The 15,223-nt window shown below is 39.9% G+C and overlaps 1 protein-coding gene across 2 annotated transcripts in view; it reads left to right on the forward strand.

Annotated features, from left to right (window-relative positions):
• The window catches only part of CDCA7 (cell division cycle associated 7), a 13,210-nt gene extending 1,832 nt beyond the window's left edge, over positions 1-11,378 (forward strand). The window contains exons 2-10 of one of the 2 annotated variants that reach the window (XM_040229368.1): positions 1,400-1,525; positions 1,945-2,181; positions 4,884-5,120; positions 5,424-5,501; positions 6,350-6,553; positions 7,122-7,259; positions 8,229-8,378; positions 8,768-8,904; positions 10,064-11,378. In XM_040229368.1, coding sequence (XP_040085302.1) covers positions 1,400-1,525; positions 1,945-2,181; positions 4,884-5,120; positions 5,424-5,501; positions 6,350-6,553; positions 7,122-7,259; positions 8,229-8,378; positions 8,768-8,904; positions 10,064-10,094 — 1,338 coding nt within the window. In that variant the 3' untranslated portion in view covers positions 10,095-11,378. The remainder of the gene's footprint in view (positions 1-1,399; positions 1,526-1,944; positions 2,182-4,883; positions 5,121-5,423; positions 5,502-6,349; positions 6,554-7,121; positions 7,260-8,228; positions 8,379-8,767; positions 8,905-10,063) is intronic. The other variant, XM_040229369.1, reaches the window with a different exon arrangement.
• Positions 11,379-15,223: the final 3,845 nt, after the last annotated feature.

Here is a 15,223-nt window from a genome sequence, read left to right on the forward strand (position 1 = left end):
GTTCCACCATCATGAAAATAATTTTATTTGCAAGAGAAATGTGTAACGTTAGGTATAGAAAGAAGATCAGAAAGTTATGTTCCCCCTACACCTCACATCTTGGCATTATTTTGTGGGACCCATAGCAGAACTTGCCTTCTTAAAGTTTTCAGTGTATGGAGTCACTTCTGTTATTCCATGGCCATATTTCAGATATGAAAAATATAGGAAGTAATACAATAGTAATGAATATTCATTGGAAAGACTGATTCTGAAGCTCCAGTACTTTGGCCACCTGGTGCAAAGAGCCAACTCACTGGAAAAGACTCTGATGGTGGGAAAGATTCAGGGCAAGAGGAGGAGAAGGCATGTGGAGGATGAGACAGATAACATCACTGACTCATTGGACATGATGAGTTTGAGCAAACTCTGGGAGGTAGTGAAGCACAGGGAAGCCTGGCGTGCTGCATTTGATGGGGTTGCAAAGATCTGGACACGACTTAGCGACTGCACAACATTTAAGAAATCTCTTATTATTAAATATGAGGAAATGGTAGAAACTACTATCTTTTTTACATGAAGTAGATGTCAGTTGCATATTCTAATGATTGGTGCCAGGCAATTCATTGTTTATGAAGGAAAGAAGCATTTTCATATCCATAGGACATAGGCGTCTAATAAAAGGGCTTGTAAAAACTTAAGACTTGTGCAGCAATGAAACTACAGAAAGAGCTGAATGGCCAGCCTAATAGAGCCCTGAAGTGGAATTGGGCATTCTACCTGGGTTTGGAAGACTGACCTTTAACTTGGTTCTTGTACATTTGTTCACTGGGTTGATATATTTGATTTGTAAAGACTTGTGCAGAAATCACTGTTCCCCTCCTGATTGGCACAAGGGCTGTTTGAAAGTCTGCCCTCTTGAAGTAGAGGTGCTGCCCAGTGTTTGAGGTTTGAGAAATTAGCATCACAGTACAGAGCCCAAAGCTTACTTAGAAAGACCTCATTAGCTTGATTTTGGCTGAGGGAAAGAAATCACTATCATTTTGTACTTTTGAAGTACAGTCTAATTTCTTTTTTTTTTTTTTATTTTTAAAGGGCAGATTTTAGCAGTTTAGCATTTAACGCCTTGGGAACTCAGTATAATGTTAAGAGTTTGGGAGTTTTTAAGGTGGGTTAAAGGGTAATTCCACAGGTATTTGAATAAATTGATACCAATGTTCCCTCAAAGGGATCTCTTCAGGATTTTACCTGATTTTGGAAAATTTTGTAGCAATTGCAAACCCTCCTTTTTCTTTGTAGGATATAAGAAATGGACATACCTCCTCTGCGCTGTTTGAACATACTCAACTCAAAAATGATACCTTTCTTTAGATTCTGCAGCAAGCATCCCATTTAATAGTATGGCCATTTCCGTTTGCAGCAAAAGGATTGCAGAGCGAAGAAGAACTTCAAGAAATTCAGATATGTGAAGTTGATTTCCATGGAAACCCCGTCATCCTCTGATGACAGTTGTGACAGCTTTGCTTCTGATAATTTTGCAAACACAGTAAGTGCTGCCTGAGAATAAACAGAATGGAGTCTGCAGTGCTGAAAATGCCCCAAATGCTTTGTGCATGATTAAAACTGCTTGCTTTTTGCCTACATTTCTATACAGCTGTTAGGAAAATACAGTATGCACTGTAATTTCATTTCACTTTTTGCTGTGGTTCTAGGTAGTAATTGTTGGAGGTAGATTAGCTACTTATTCTATCCTTTTGAAATGTCGCCTAACCTAACATGCCTGATGATTTGCCATAACAACTCAGAAATCATTTGTAAACCTCTGAACCATTTTTCTTTGTAACAAAAGCTATTCTCTTGTAGTGCACTTGTAAATGTGATTTGCTCTCTGCACGGTTTACGGAAAATTGGTTCTTCAAAAAGGAAAAAAAAATGCACAACCACATTTATTTATTTATTTTACAGAAACCTAAATTCAGGTCAGATATCAGTGAAGAACTGGCAAATGTTTTTTATGAGGACTCTGATAATGAATCTTTCTGCGGCTTTTCAGAAAGTGAGGTGCAAGATGTGTTAGACCATTGTGGATTTTTACAGAAATCAAGGCCAGATGTCACTAACGAACTGGCCAGTATTTTTCATGGAGACTCTGATGATGAATCGTTTTGCGGTTTCTCAGAGAGTGAGATACAGGATGGAATGGTGAGTTTGAGAATTTCACCAATATCAAGCAATAAGGTACATTTAGAGGCATGACATACTTGCTTAAAAATCTTTTTTCCTTATGATTTTCATTTTAGTCATGCCAGAAGGTTTTGTTGATCTTTTAAGAAAGTTTTAAGAGTATTTTCTTCATGTCTTAAAGCAGTTTTTTGCTAATGTAGTTCTAATAGTAAGGCTTGAGGATTTTTGTAGTCTCTGAAAATCTTAGAAACTTGTAAGAAACAATTGGCCAGCATGCAGATTTCTGTGGCCACAGAAATGAAGCCCAATCAGAGGAAACAGAGATGTCCTCAAGATGAGCTCCAGTCACATTTAAGTGCCCAGACCAGGGCCTGACATAGAGAAGGCCTTCAGTAAATGCTGATTCCCATAGTGGATCTATACCTGCACCTGGAAAGCCTGTGATAACTCACATGCAGGAGCTTGAGTGCAGGTAATGACAGTTAGGGCCCTGCCTGCTTCCGCTCTTGCTCCTTTGCTGGCTTTTCTTACGCCTGCTGTCTTACCTTTAACCTCTATTGTCCTGCTCAGGACGCTGCTGCCAAGGATGCACCTCAGTCCCACTCTTATCTGAGCATGCTGTTGACTTCTGTGCATGTTTTCCTCTTAGCAACACTTTCTCAACAAAGGAAGTGTGTTTCGGGTGCATGCTCTTCAGCTCATTGTGGTCTGACACGGGTCCACTGCCTGGGACCACAGTCGGGCGGCGTGATATAAGTGAGAACATCTGGCCAGGGAGTGTTTTATCATGACGTAACTTCATGATAGTGTAGTGTTTTCTCTTAAGAGGAGATGCTGATCTGAATCAGTGCGTATTGGAGTTATTGGCAGCACTGCTCTCTGAATCTGGGTATGACTAAAACATTGTCTATAGCCTGATTCATTTCTGGGCAGTGTTTCAGTTCTTTGTAGATGCTGTTTGTTGCGACGGAGAAAATGCCAATCGATTAAAAGGCTTAAGGATTTGTAAAAGTTTTTTTGTCATTTTATGTTCTCTCAATCTGCACACTAAAAATAACATAAAGGTTATAAAAAGCAATGAGTTTGTTGAAATGTTAAAAAATGCTTCTTCCATTTTGGGACTTTATGGGTGGTATTTTTTTACTTCTCCCTTTTTTGTTAGGTTGTTTTCAACAATCACCACAATCAATTTCAGAATGTTTTCATCACCCCAAAAAGAAACCCTGTTCCTGTCAGCAGTCACTTTGCATCCTTTCCCAGCACCCTCAGTTCCTGGCAACCACCAGTCTATTTTCTCTTCTAGGTTTGCCTGTTCTAGGCATTTCATATAAATGGAACCAAACAATATGTGGTCTTTTGTGACTGGCTTCCTTCACTTGGCATGATGTTCCTGAGGTTCTTCCATGTGCCATTACTTTGTATCTTTTTATTGCTGAATAATACTCAGCTATAAATATTCAGACTATATCACGTTTTATGTATCCATTCATCAGCTGATGGATGTTTGAGTTGTTGGCACCTTTTGGCTATTTTGAATGATGGTGTTGTGAACGTTCATGTGCAAGTATTTGTGTGGATATACACACCTGAGTATATACCTAAGAGTAGAATTGTTGAGTCATACAGTCTCTGTGTTTAACCTTTTGAGGAACTGCCAGACTGTTCCAAAGTGGCTGCCCCATTTTACACTCCTCCCAGGGTTTGCAGGTTCTGGTTTTTCCACATCCTTGCCATATACTTGTTTATTTGGCTCTGCTAGTAGGTGGGAAGTGATATCTCGTGATTCTAATTTTCCCCGGTGGCCAACATTAATACATTTTAAACGATGGAAACGTTACTTTTGGAATCTGAAATTTAAAAAATTTTATGCTTACACAAAATGGATTCGAGAGTTGTTGTTAATGTTGTTTAGTTGCTAAGTCATGTCTGACTCTTGTGACCCCATGGCCTGTACCTGCCAGGCTCTTCTGTCCTTGAGATTCCGAGAGAGGTAGTCAGATTCATAGAGACAGAAAGTAGAATGATGCTTGCCAGGAGTTCTGGGGGAGTAATTGTTTAATGAGTATAGAGTTTTAGTTTATGAAGATGAAAAATTTCTGGAGATGGATGGTGGTGATGATCGTTGCAAAACATGGAGTGTATTTAATGTCACTCAACTGTACACTTAAGAATGGTTGGAGAGTAACAACATGGTAAATTAACTATACTCCAGTAAAAATTAAAACAAATGGTTAAAGGGGTAAATTTTATGTTATGTATATTTTGCTACAGTTTTTTAAAAAGTAGATGAGAGCATTGAGACATCTTTAATATAGTTTAATACTACCATAAGTATGGAAATCATGAGAGAACATATGTTTGTCTCTAGGGGAATTCTTTTAAAATACATCAAGATTCTATTTTTTAAAGAAGTGAAAAAAGAAGCTGGGATTTTTCACAGTTTAAAAAATGACTCAGAACCACCGTTCTAGAGGCTGTGACTGTGGCTTAGTACAGTGTGTCCCAGGAAAGCTCCTAGTTAATCGGCCCTCAGGTTGTTGTGTTTATTAGTAATTCCTGATTTTGTTACTCAGAACCGTCAGTTAAACTTGACAATTAAAGTGTTCAATGCAAATGTATTTGCAAGTGTCTTTTGTTCCAAAGGCATTGTGTAGTCACACTCTTGCAGACTGTGTGACAGTCAGCAAGTCATTAACGCCTCGCTTGTTCTGATTGACCAGAGGCTGCAGGCAGACCACGAGGGCTGTCGGACCCGCAGTCAGTGCACGCGGTCTGGACCTCTCCGCGTGGCCATGAAGTTTCCCACTCGAAGCACCAGGGGAGCAGCCAACAAAAGAACAGTGCCCTCTGAACCCCCAGAGAGTTCTGTGACCGATTCCAATTCTGACTCGGAAGATGAAAGTGGCATGAATTTCTTGGAGAAAAGGGCTTTAAATATAAAGCAAAACAAAGCAATGGTAGGTATCTGACTTTGAAGGTGTCAGAACTGATGACCCTTCCCAGCATTTCTCTAAGCTACTTGTTGCTTATATCCGTGTCCTAAGAACTATTTTCCACGTAGCTCTGAAAACGTCATCACATATGCTTTATCATGTATTTCTTTCCCTTTTCTAACTTTTCTTCTTTTCCAGTCTGTGAAAGTTTTGGGAGATGTATAGGGGAAGCAAACTCTGAGTGGTGCTGCTGTGATTTCTCGAATTTGCTTGTTTACAGCAGTTACTGTAAACCAATAATTTCTGTTTAATTTCCTCCCTTTCTAGCTTGCAAAACTCATGTCAGAATTAGAAAGCTTCCCTGGCTCCTTCCCTGGAAGGCGTTCCCTGCCGGGCCCCGGTTCAGTAAGTATAAATATTTGTTTGGGGTAGGTCTGAGGTGTTGTGATAGTTTAAAGTCCGATTTTGTTATTTTGGGTGATCTTGTAGACAGACAGAGGTGATAGAGAAAGTCTAAAAGATCTCTGGGACCTCTTCCTTGCACCTCAGGCCAGGTGTGGGCCCTCTACCCCATGCTCAAATCACCCCCCCTTTTTTTTTTGGCTGCACTGTGTATATGTGAGATCCTAGTTCTCCTACGAGGGATTGAACCCAGACTCCCTGCAGTGGAAACATGGAGTCTGAAGCACTGAACTGTCAGAGTAGTTCCTCAAATGCCTTTTGATTGGTTATTTCTCTCCCTCCCACTCAAATAAACTAAGCCCCTCAGGGATAGGGAAGAAAAATCGCAAGTTGTTTTTTCTGTAACTCCAGCCCTTGGAACATTTCTACCTGGCATGGTAATCTGTCTTTTTAAAATCTGAGAATGAGAAAAAAAGAAGAAACGATTTCTTAAACCAAGTCATGGCCTAATATGTGTGATTGTATTCTGAGGAGCTAAGCTTGTGCTACTTAAGAGATATTGTAGAAAAGGTTTGTTTTTTTTTTTTAAGAAAACAAGAATTTTTTCTTACATCTTTATCAAGTCAAGAATAAACAGGTCATCCCTGAGTTTGAGAGAACCTGGGTTTGGTGTTACAGAAGCTGAATTTCAGTGGCTGTATTATTTCTGGGCTCATTTCCCATGCATTACAGAAAGGATGAAGGAAAATGGCAAGTGGAGCATGCCTTTTACTTATGGGAAAATCTGCCTCAGGAGAAGCTGCCACTTGTCATTTTGGAATAAGTGGGTCCATCCTCTGTGTTTTCTTCAGCGTCCAAAGACCCCGAGGAGGCGCACATTTCCAGGTGTCGCCTGCAGGAGAAATCCTGAGCGGAGAGCTCGTCCGCTCACAAGGTCTAGGTCCCGGGTCCTTGGGTCACTCATGGCCCTGCCCACAGAGGAGGAGGAGGAGGAGGAAGAGGAAGACAAGTACATGTTGGTGAGGAAGAGGAAGCCCATGGTCGGCTACATGAATGTGAGTTCTCTGCTTTTGCGCCTGCTCCTCTGTTTGTCATCTTCTGTGGGTCCAGGGATCATGGACATAGGATGGGAGCACATACAATTTCAACATCAATGATCCATGTATATTTTTAACTTAAAAAAATCAATTAATTAATTTGGCTGTGGCATGCAAACTCCTAGTTGCAGCATGTGGGATCTAGCTCCCTGACCAGGGACTGAACCTGTGCCCCCTGCATTGGGAATGTGGAGTCTCAGCCACTGGATCACCAGGGAAGTCCCCAAGGGTCTGTATTAAATGGCCTTCTCAAACCGTCCACAATGGTTAAGGTCACATCAGCTTGTTTTGCTGGCTCTTGGTAGCAGGCAAGAGAATTAAAAAGTTTTCTTGGGCTTTTCTTAATTATAGGAGTTGTTTCAGTTATCTTGTTCTGTGATCCTTAGTAAATCCCCTTTCTCCGTAAGTTCCAAGACCGATTTCCAGGTTGAGTTCTCTGTGAAGGAGTGACAAAGCGAAGATCTAAGAGTCAGAGCTGGGGAAAGCGAGCCAGGAAGGACGCTGTTCCTTGATTCTCGTTATGCAGGAAGATGACATGCCCCGAAGTCGTCGCCCCGGACCCATGACCCTGCCCCATGTTGTTCGCCCGGTGGACGAAATCACGGAGGAAGAGTTGGACAACATCTGCAGCAACTCCCGAGAGAAGATCTATAACCGTTCATTGGTCAGAGCCTCTAAATAATGTCTGTACATGTCCCCGTCTGTGAGACACATTTTGCTCATGTTCTAATGGTCTTAGCGCATGGGATGTGTGCCTGGGTATTTTTTTCATGTAAGAAAAGAGAATTTTGTAGCATCCCTGGGATTTAGCCTGGTAAGTTTGCAGTAGTAGTAGTTGCTTAGGTAAATCTTCAGTAGCATTAAGTCTTTTCTCAATTTAGAAATTGATTTCATTCAACCTAAGTAGCTGTTAATGTGTGCCTACATAGATAGGTGCTGAGGATATGCTGCTGCTGCTGCTGCTAAGTCACTTCAGTCGTGTCTGACTCTGGGACCACATAGATGGCAGCCCACCAGGCTCCCCCGTCCCTGGGATCCTCCAGGCAAGAACACTGGAGTGGGTTGCCATTTCCTTCTCCAATGCATGAAAGTGAAAAGTGAAAGTGAAGTCACTCAGTCGTGTCAGACTCCTAGTGATCCCACGGACTGCAGCCCACCAGGCTCCTCCGTCCATGGGATTTTCCAGGCAAGGGTACTGGAGTGGGTTGCCATTGCCTTCTCTGCTGAGGATATGTTGGTGTGTTAAACACAAACAAGATTTGGGCAAGCTTTCTTTTGCGTAAGATCTTTTCTTGAGATAGTTTTGATAGCATTAACTGTTGCATCTGCCAGTTGAATGGAATCACCATGCCCAATACTTTTCATGGCTTGGTGTATACGTTGTGTATATAGATGTGAGGTAGGATTCAAAGAGAAGAGATCAGACTACCCACAAAAAGGGACATTATTTTTTTTTCTTTTAGTATTTTTTTTGTAGTCAAATATCTCTTTCTTTTTTTTCTTGGTTGTGAGGCTTGTCCTCAGCAGTAAAAGCACAGAGTCCTAACCACCAGGCTGCCAGGGGATTCCCAGAGAATGACTTTAAGATTTTCTCTACAAAGAGTAGTGTTTCTATTTTTCTTCTTATTTGCAGGGGTCAACTTGTCATCAGTGCCGCCAGAAAACTATTGATACCAAGACAAACTGCAGAAACCCAGAGTGCTGGGGCGTTCGAGGTCAATTCTGTGGCCCCTGCCTTCGAAACCGTTACGGTGAAGAAGTCAAGGATGCTCTGCTTGACCCAGTAAGTGCCTTGAAGAGATGGTCCTGTAGGCTCAAAGGGCAGCTGTGAGCTGATAGGGGCACAAAGAGATTGAGCTCTTGGTGTTGGAAGGCAGATGAATTCATTGTGTCGGTACTGGACAGCTGTGAGCACTTGCGGAGTGCTCGGGACCTGGCCATTCAGGGGAAGTCTGTTCTCTAGACCCTGTACTAGCAGTGGTTGTGTGACTTTTTCTGCGGGATTTCCCAAGGGAAGTGATGCACTAACCACATTATGTTTTTGTTTCTTTAATAGTAATAAAAAAGATCTGAATGCAAATGATGACACCCACCTTGGCGGTTAAACAGGAGTAGATGAGTAAGGGGTGGTAAGGTTTGGCTTAATGGTGCCTTTTCACGCTTCTCCTTCAGAACTGGCACTGCCCACCGTGTCGCGGGATTTGCAACTGCAGCTTCTGTCGGCAGCGAGATGGGCGGTGTGCGACTGGGGTGCTCGTGTACTTAGCCAAGTACCATGGCTTTGGGAACGTGCATGCTTACTTGAAAAGGTAGGGCTGGTTTTTCTCTCTTCTGCACCCCAATCTTAAATTTTTTTTTTCTTTACATTTTTTTTTTCAAGTTAACTGAGAAACTTTTTTTTTAAGTACTTTTCGTATTTTTTTCCCTCAGACTTTAAACTCTATTTTGTATCGGGGTATAGCTGATTAACAACGTTGTGGTTGTGTTAGGTGAAGAGTGAAGGGACTAAGCCGTACGTATACATGTGTCCATTCTCTCCCAGACACCCTGCCCCTGTTCATTTTTGTTATCTTAATAAAGAGAAGGTGGAAGTCAGGCTAGCAATCACGTGGAAAGCAGGAGAGGCACGTGGGGCGTCAGGGAGCATTGTAAACCTTCCTCTGGGTGGTGGTGACACTTGTGGGCCCTCATGTGTGAAATTTAAGCTGTGCACTTAAGATGCACGTTACAACTCAATACAACATTTTTAAAGGAGTGAATTAGGCTCTCAGAAGATTATTGTTATTTTTGTATCTTTTTAAAAATAGAAGTATGGTTAATTTACAATGTTGTATTAGTTTCAGGTATATAGCAAAGTGATTCAGTTACATGTTAATGTATTCCTTTTTTGTATTTTTTCCATTACAGTTTGTTACAAACTATTGACTATAGTTCCCTGTTCTATACAGTGGACCTTGTTGGTTATTTATTTTATATATAGTAGTTTGTAACTGCTAATCCCAAACTTCTGATTTATCCTCCCCCCAACTCCCTTCCCCTGTAGTAACCATGTTTTCTAGATCTGTGAGTCTGTTTCTTTTTTGTAAATAAGTTTTTATTTGTGTCATATTTTTGATTCCACATATAAGTGATACCATATGAAACTTGTCTTTGTCTAATTTAGTATGATAATCTCTAGGTCTATCCAGCTGGTCCATCCAGATCGCATCATTTCATTCCTTCTTTTCTATGACTGAGTAGTATTTCACTGTATATATGCACCATATCTGCTTTATCCATTCATCTGTCAGTGGACACTTAAGTTGTTTCTATATCTTGGCTATTGTAAATAAGTGCTTCTGTGAACATTGGGATGCGTGTGTCTCTTTTTTTTTTTTTGCTTTTGCGTGTGTCTTTTGGAATCAAGTTTTTGTAAGAGAATTCTTAGGCCAAAAACCATATCCTGACATGTTCCCTCTTCTCTTTCAGTCTAAAACAGGAGTTTGAAATGCAAGGATAATAATTGGAAGATCCACTCCCTGCCTTCCACTTCGCAGAACTTCCTTGTTAAAGTCTTCAGTTTTGTCATGTGATCGAAACCCAGGTTAAGAATTCTGAGGCTCGGTCTGTCTTACAGGCAAATCAAGTTGTTCCCATTAAATGCACACGTGTGTCTGGGCATCACAGAAGTGATGTACTCTGCCCTCCTGCAGTTTCTCCTTTGCTTTTCTGCCCACCCCTCGCCCCATGCTATCTTCTTATTTCCAGTGATTCTCCTCCATCGTTTAGTTTGGGAATCCTTTTTGAACGACAGTTTTATGAAAGCATGTTGGATTTAATTGGTGTTGAAATAGCCCTGGAATCCACGTATAAAACCAAGCACTTAGAAACACAGTAGTAGTAGTAACTACCTCTGTCCAATTTCAGAGACTATCCCTGTAACTTGCTCACACGTAAACACTGGGTCTGATATAGTGTTTGTCAACCTTTTTAGCAGAATCATGGCGCAGAAGTCCTAAGACCATGTGGAAAAATTAGGTGATTGTTGGCAAGTGGAGTATATGACTTTGGAGGCTTCTGAGGAGAATATTTCGTGTATTTTGCTTGTGATTCAAGTTGTCACAGTTGAGACTTAGTTGCTGCTGATTTCCTCTGCAAGTGCATCTGGCCCACACGGTCACAATGTGAAGGTTCGAGCACAGGACTAAGCTTGAAATCATTGTAGAAAAGCCATTCTAGGAAGTTGAGATGGAGAGGCTTCAGAAGTAGGCCAATTTTTGAATTCATGGAATAGAACCTCAGGATAATTGAGTTTGCCAAGTTTATTTCAGTTCATAACATAAGGTGTTTCAAATAAATTCTTGGTTATTTTGCATGGAAAATTGATACTTAAACTCAGCTACAATCCTTTGCATTTTTTGCTTTCTTGAAGAAATCATAAGCCAGGCATAGACGATTCATGTTCAGGTTTAAAGCACTTTTATAACTGAGAAGTGCCTTTTTTGGAAAAGGGTGACTGTCAACAGTTTGTGAACTTGCCACCTCTGCCAGTTTAGTTTCTGGGCAGAATTGTGTATTGTCTCTCCCTTGCCCTGACTTGGCATGAATCAAATCTTTCGGTAGAGGTAGATGCAAAGTGTGTGTGTGTTCGTTTGGCTTTGCATCTGCAGCCTGTAGCTATGTCGGTTCAGTTCAGTGTTTGGCGCATAATTGGACCTTGAATCAATAGATGTAAATAGAGCTTTTGATCTGTTACGCTTTTATACAAAGTTTTTTTATTTTAATAATAAAACATTTTGTTTTAGCTTGTCTTACTTTTTTAAAATCTTTGATACTCAATCTTACTGCACCAAGTCCTAATGTTTCTTTCCTATTTAAACAAAAGACCATTTCTGCCTTTTCAAGACCCACCTCAGCCCTTTTGGCTTAAGTTTCTGATGACCAAGAGCTAGCTCTTCTGAACACGGCCTGATTTGGTGATGTGATTAATAGCTGTGAATCAGATATGATTAATAGCTGTGAATCAGAATCAGCTAAGATGGCTACATCGACACATAGAAAGTAGGGACCCGTGAAGTTTTAAAAATGTTTTCTTTCCCTTGGCCGTTTGCCAACATAAGAACCAACCAGCAATTTCACAATACCTGGATATTTATTTTAGACTCCCTGTACCTTGAGGCCTGTTCTAGGACTGAGAGACTCAAAAGACAGAAAAAGCATGGTTCAAAAGTTCTCTTATCCCATTCTTTTATTTTTTAATTTAAAAATTAAAAACATTTTGGGGCCATGCTGAGCAGCATGTGGGATCTTAGTTCCCCTGCATTGGAAGTGCGAAAGAAGTCTTAACTACTCGACTGCCAGGGAAGTCCTAGTACCCATTCTTCACATTAGGGTTGGCATACTACAGCCTCTTAGTTACAAAGACAAAGAAAGGCAGGAAATTGAGAATTTTGGAGAGTGTGGGGCTAGTCTGTAGACCTATACTGTAGCACATAGTTCTGGGTGAACAAGCTACTTTGTTGGATACCAAAATGGGGAGGCAGCCTGTAGGATTGCAAATGGGCATAGCTGGCCACATAGGAAACTTTTAAAAACATAACTCTGTGCCTTGAAAGTTTGTTGGAAGTGCTTATTATCAGATGAAAGTACTTGCTGGTAACCCATGATTGCAGCAGTGCTCAATCCAGCATTATAAAGATTTGCCAAAGAAGGGATACTAGAGTTAGTCCAGCACCTCCTAAGTACCAGACACAGTGCTCAGCACAGGATGTGTGTTAGGCATTTTGGAGATGAGACTCAACAAAGTTAAGTATTATAACTTAAGAAAACTCAAGAGCCATGCCAGCTGTTGTAGATAATAGAACCAAACACTGTTCTGAGGGCTTCTGATAGACTGGGTTACGTATCTGATAGATAAGGCTACATACGTTGATCGTAACAGGTAATACTAGCCACCCATAGTTACATGTTTATTTCACTTTCTCTCATAAGAATGATGTCACTGGGAGCAAGACCACTTTGATCCAAATACTCATGTACTCTGGATTCAGCAAGTGGTTACTGAGGGAGTTCCCTGGTGGTTAAGATTCTGGGTTTTACCGCCATGGCCTGGGTGCAATTCCTGGTCGGGGAACTGAGATCCCACAAGCCACACAGCCAAGAAAAAGAAAAGCTTACTAAATATTTATCAAATGACTTGAGGTTCCTGGACAGGAAAGTTCCTGAGATTTGAGCAGAAAGAACTAAAGTCGTGGTGGAGGAGAAATAATGGATAAGTCTCAACATTTGTTAATCCCAGCATTAACCCCTATGAGGTATAACCTTTCTTTGTGATACAATGGTGAGCTTTCTATGAAGCTGCAATGGTCAGTTCATTAAAAATCATGTATTTCTAATAATGTGTTTTTCTATGGGAAAATACAATTTAGTTCATTGTACTAACTTGAAAGAATACCACTATTCAACTAAATAAAGAATTTGTATTGAACTGTTAATGAACTACAAGAAGATAATTTTACATATAGTAGCTCTAAATGGTATCCATTCGGGGAAAATTTGAGGTGGCAAAAATTGAGTTCATGGATGTTAAAAACTTACTGTAAGAGAGAAGATACCCTCACCTACTGTGTGTGCCCATCAATGACTTGAGCAGTGGTCCATCCTGTTTCATCTATACTCTTGCTCCCCCCAGTCCATTGAATTATTGTGAAGAAAAACCCAGACATATGACATTCATACATACTTCACTATTTCTAAAAGTATTCCTAAAAGACTTGTAGAACCATAATAAAATATTATTATACCTAAATAAAGTTAGAGTTCCTTAATATCAAATATCCAATTGTTCAAATTTTCACTATCCCACACCTCACCTTCCATTTATACAACTGACCTATTTGAATTCAGGACTCCTAATGCTTAAAGTCTCTTAATTATTAGGTTTTCCCTCCCTTTATCTCCTTGCTGTTTATTTGTTGATAAAAGTCATTTTTTCCTGAAGAGTTTCCACATTTTACTAACTGCAACCCCATGGTGTCATTTAGCATGTTCCTCTGTCCTCTCTGTTATATCTAGAAGCTTGATCAGGTTCGAATGCAGCAACAGTACTTTATTTTGTGAACTGACATCAGAAGACTTTTACTGGTCCTGTTCTCTCCCTTTTTGTACTGTTAATAGCCACTGACGAACATTTTCTGTAAATTCTCTCTTCATTAATCAACTGGGATTTCCCCTCAACTATTTAGTTATACTAGGTACAGTTTTTACATAACATATGTATTAAGGACTTGATTTTTTTTTTTTTAACCAGTTTTCAGGTATCTTCTAATGGTGCCTAACAAGGGTTTTTTTGTTTACTTGTTTAAATATCATTTCTCTTGGAGTTCTCAAATATTTGATGTGTTTCAATTCATAGCAGTTATTCTTATTGATGCCCAATTTGGGCCCATTGAGAGAGCTGTCACATAGGTCCCTGCCTCCTTTTGATGTGACCCCAGGGGTCTTTATAATTCCCTTTGTTTTCTAGTAAGACAGAATGTTCCAGGCTCACCCTATACATTATCTACCTCAAACCTACAGTCAGCCATTCCTCCATTGTATTTTGTTTCCATAACACATTTCTTTTGTATCTGTATATTACATATACACACAACTTACATAAATGAGCTCATATGTAAACAAATTATAGCAATTATATGTAAATATATTAGCGTCACTATACATAAACATGGTTTCAGAACAATAGTACCAATATTACTACTTAGCTATTACTGAAAACAGTTAAAGATTTTTCTCTTTTCATCCTTATTGTAAGTCCTTTGGTACTGTTTTTAAAGTCATTTTAAACTCTATATGGTTATTAAGTTTACTTGTGTTATTTTGCTTTTGTTTTTGAAGAAGTGAAGTCTCTCAGTCGTGTCCAACTCTGTGACCCCATGGACTATAGCCTACAAGGCTCCTCTGTCCACAGAATTTTCCAGGCAAGAGTACTGGAGTGGGTTGCCATTTCCTTCTCCAGAGGATCTTCCTGACCCAGGGACTGAACCCATGTCTCCCACATTGCAGGCAGATACTTTACCGTCTGAGCCAAGACAACTTTTTAAAAAATTTTCAATTTTTTCTTCTAATGATGTAACAGTTACATATTTCCAAAGCGAGCTTATAAAATAAGATGTTTTTAGTGAAGTCTAGATTTTATTTCTGTCCTTCCACCCTGATCCTTCTCTCCCTCTCCAAATTAACATCTTACACTTTTTTATGACTTACACTCAGATTTTTAGAACTATAAACAAATATGTATATATATCTACTCTTTTGCCTTCTCAGATAAATTATAGTATCTGACTCACTATATACTTTTTAAAAATCTTTTTTAATATGTGTGGGAGAGAGTCATAATTTAATTTTATTATACAGAGAATTCTGAAATATGCTCACATACATGAACATGGAACTTAAGCCATAAAGTTTCAGAGAAAAAGATGTTGCAGAAAGTGGTTTCCTCTACTACTCCAGCATTGAAGGACACTGTTCTGTGAGTTTGTGCTAAGATACTCAGATTCTCTCTTCTCACATTGAGCTTAGTAGGCAAGCCATGTTAGCAGGAACCATTATTTCATTTTTATTTTCATTTGATTATACATTCTTTAA

Source organism: Oryx dammah, unplaced genomic scaffold, assembly GCF_014754425.2.
Source record: "Oryx dammah isolate SB20612 unplaced genomic scaffold, SCBI_Odam_1.1 HiC_scaffold_27, whole genome shotgun sequence".
Taxonomy (NCBI): Eukaryota; Metazoa; Chordata; class Mammalia; order Artiodactyla; family Bovidae; genus Oryx; species Oryx dammah.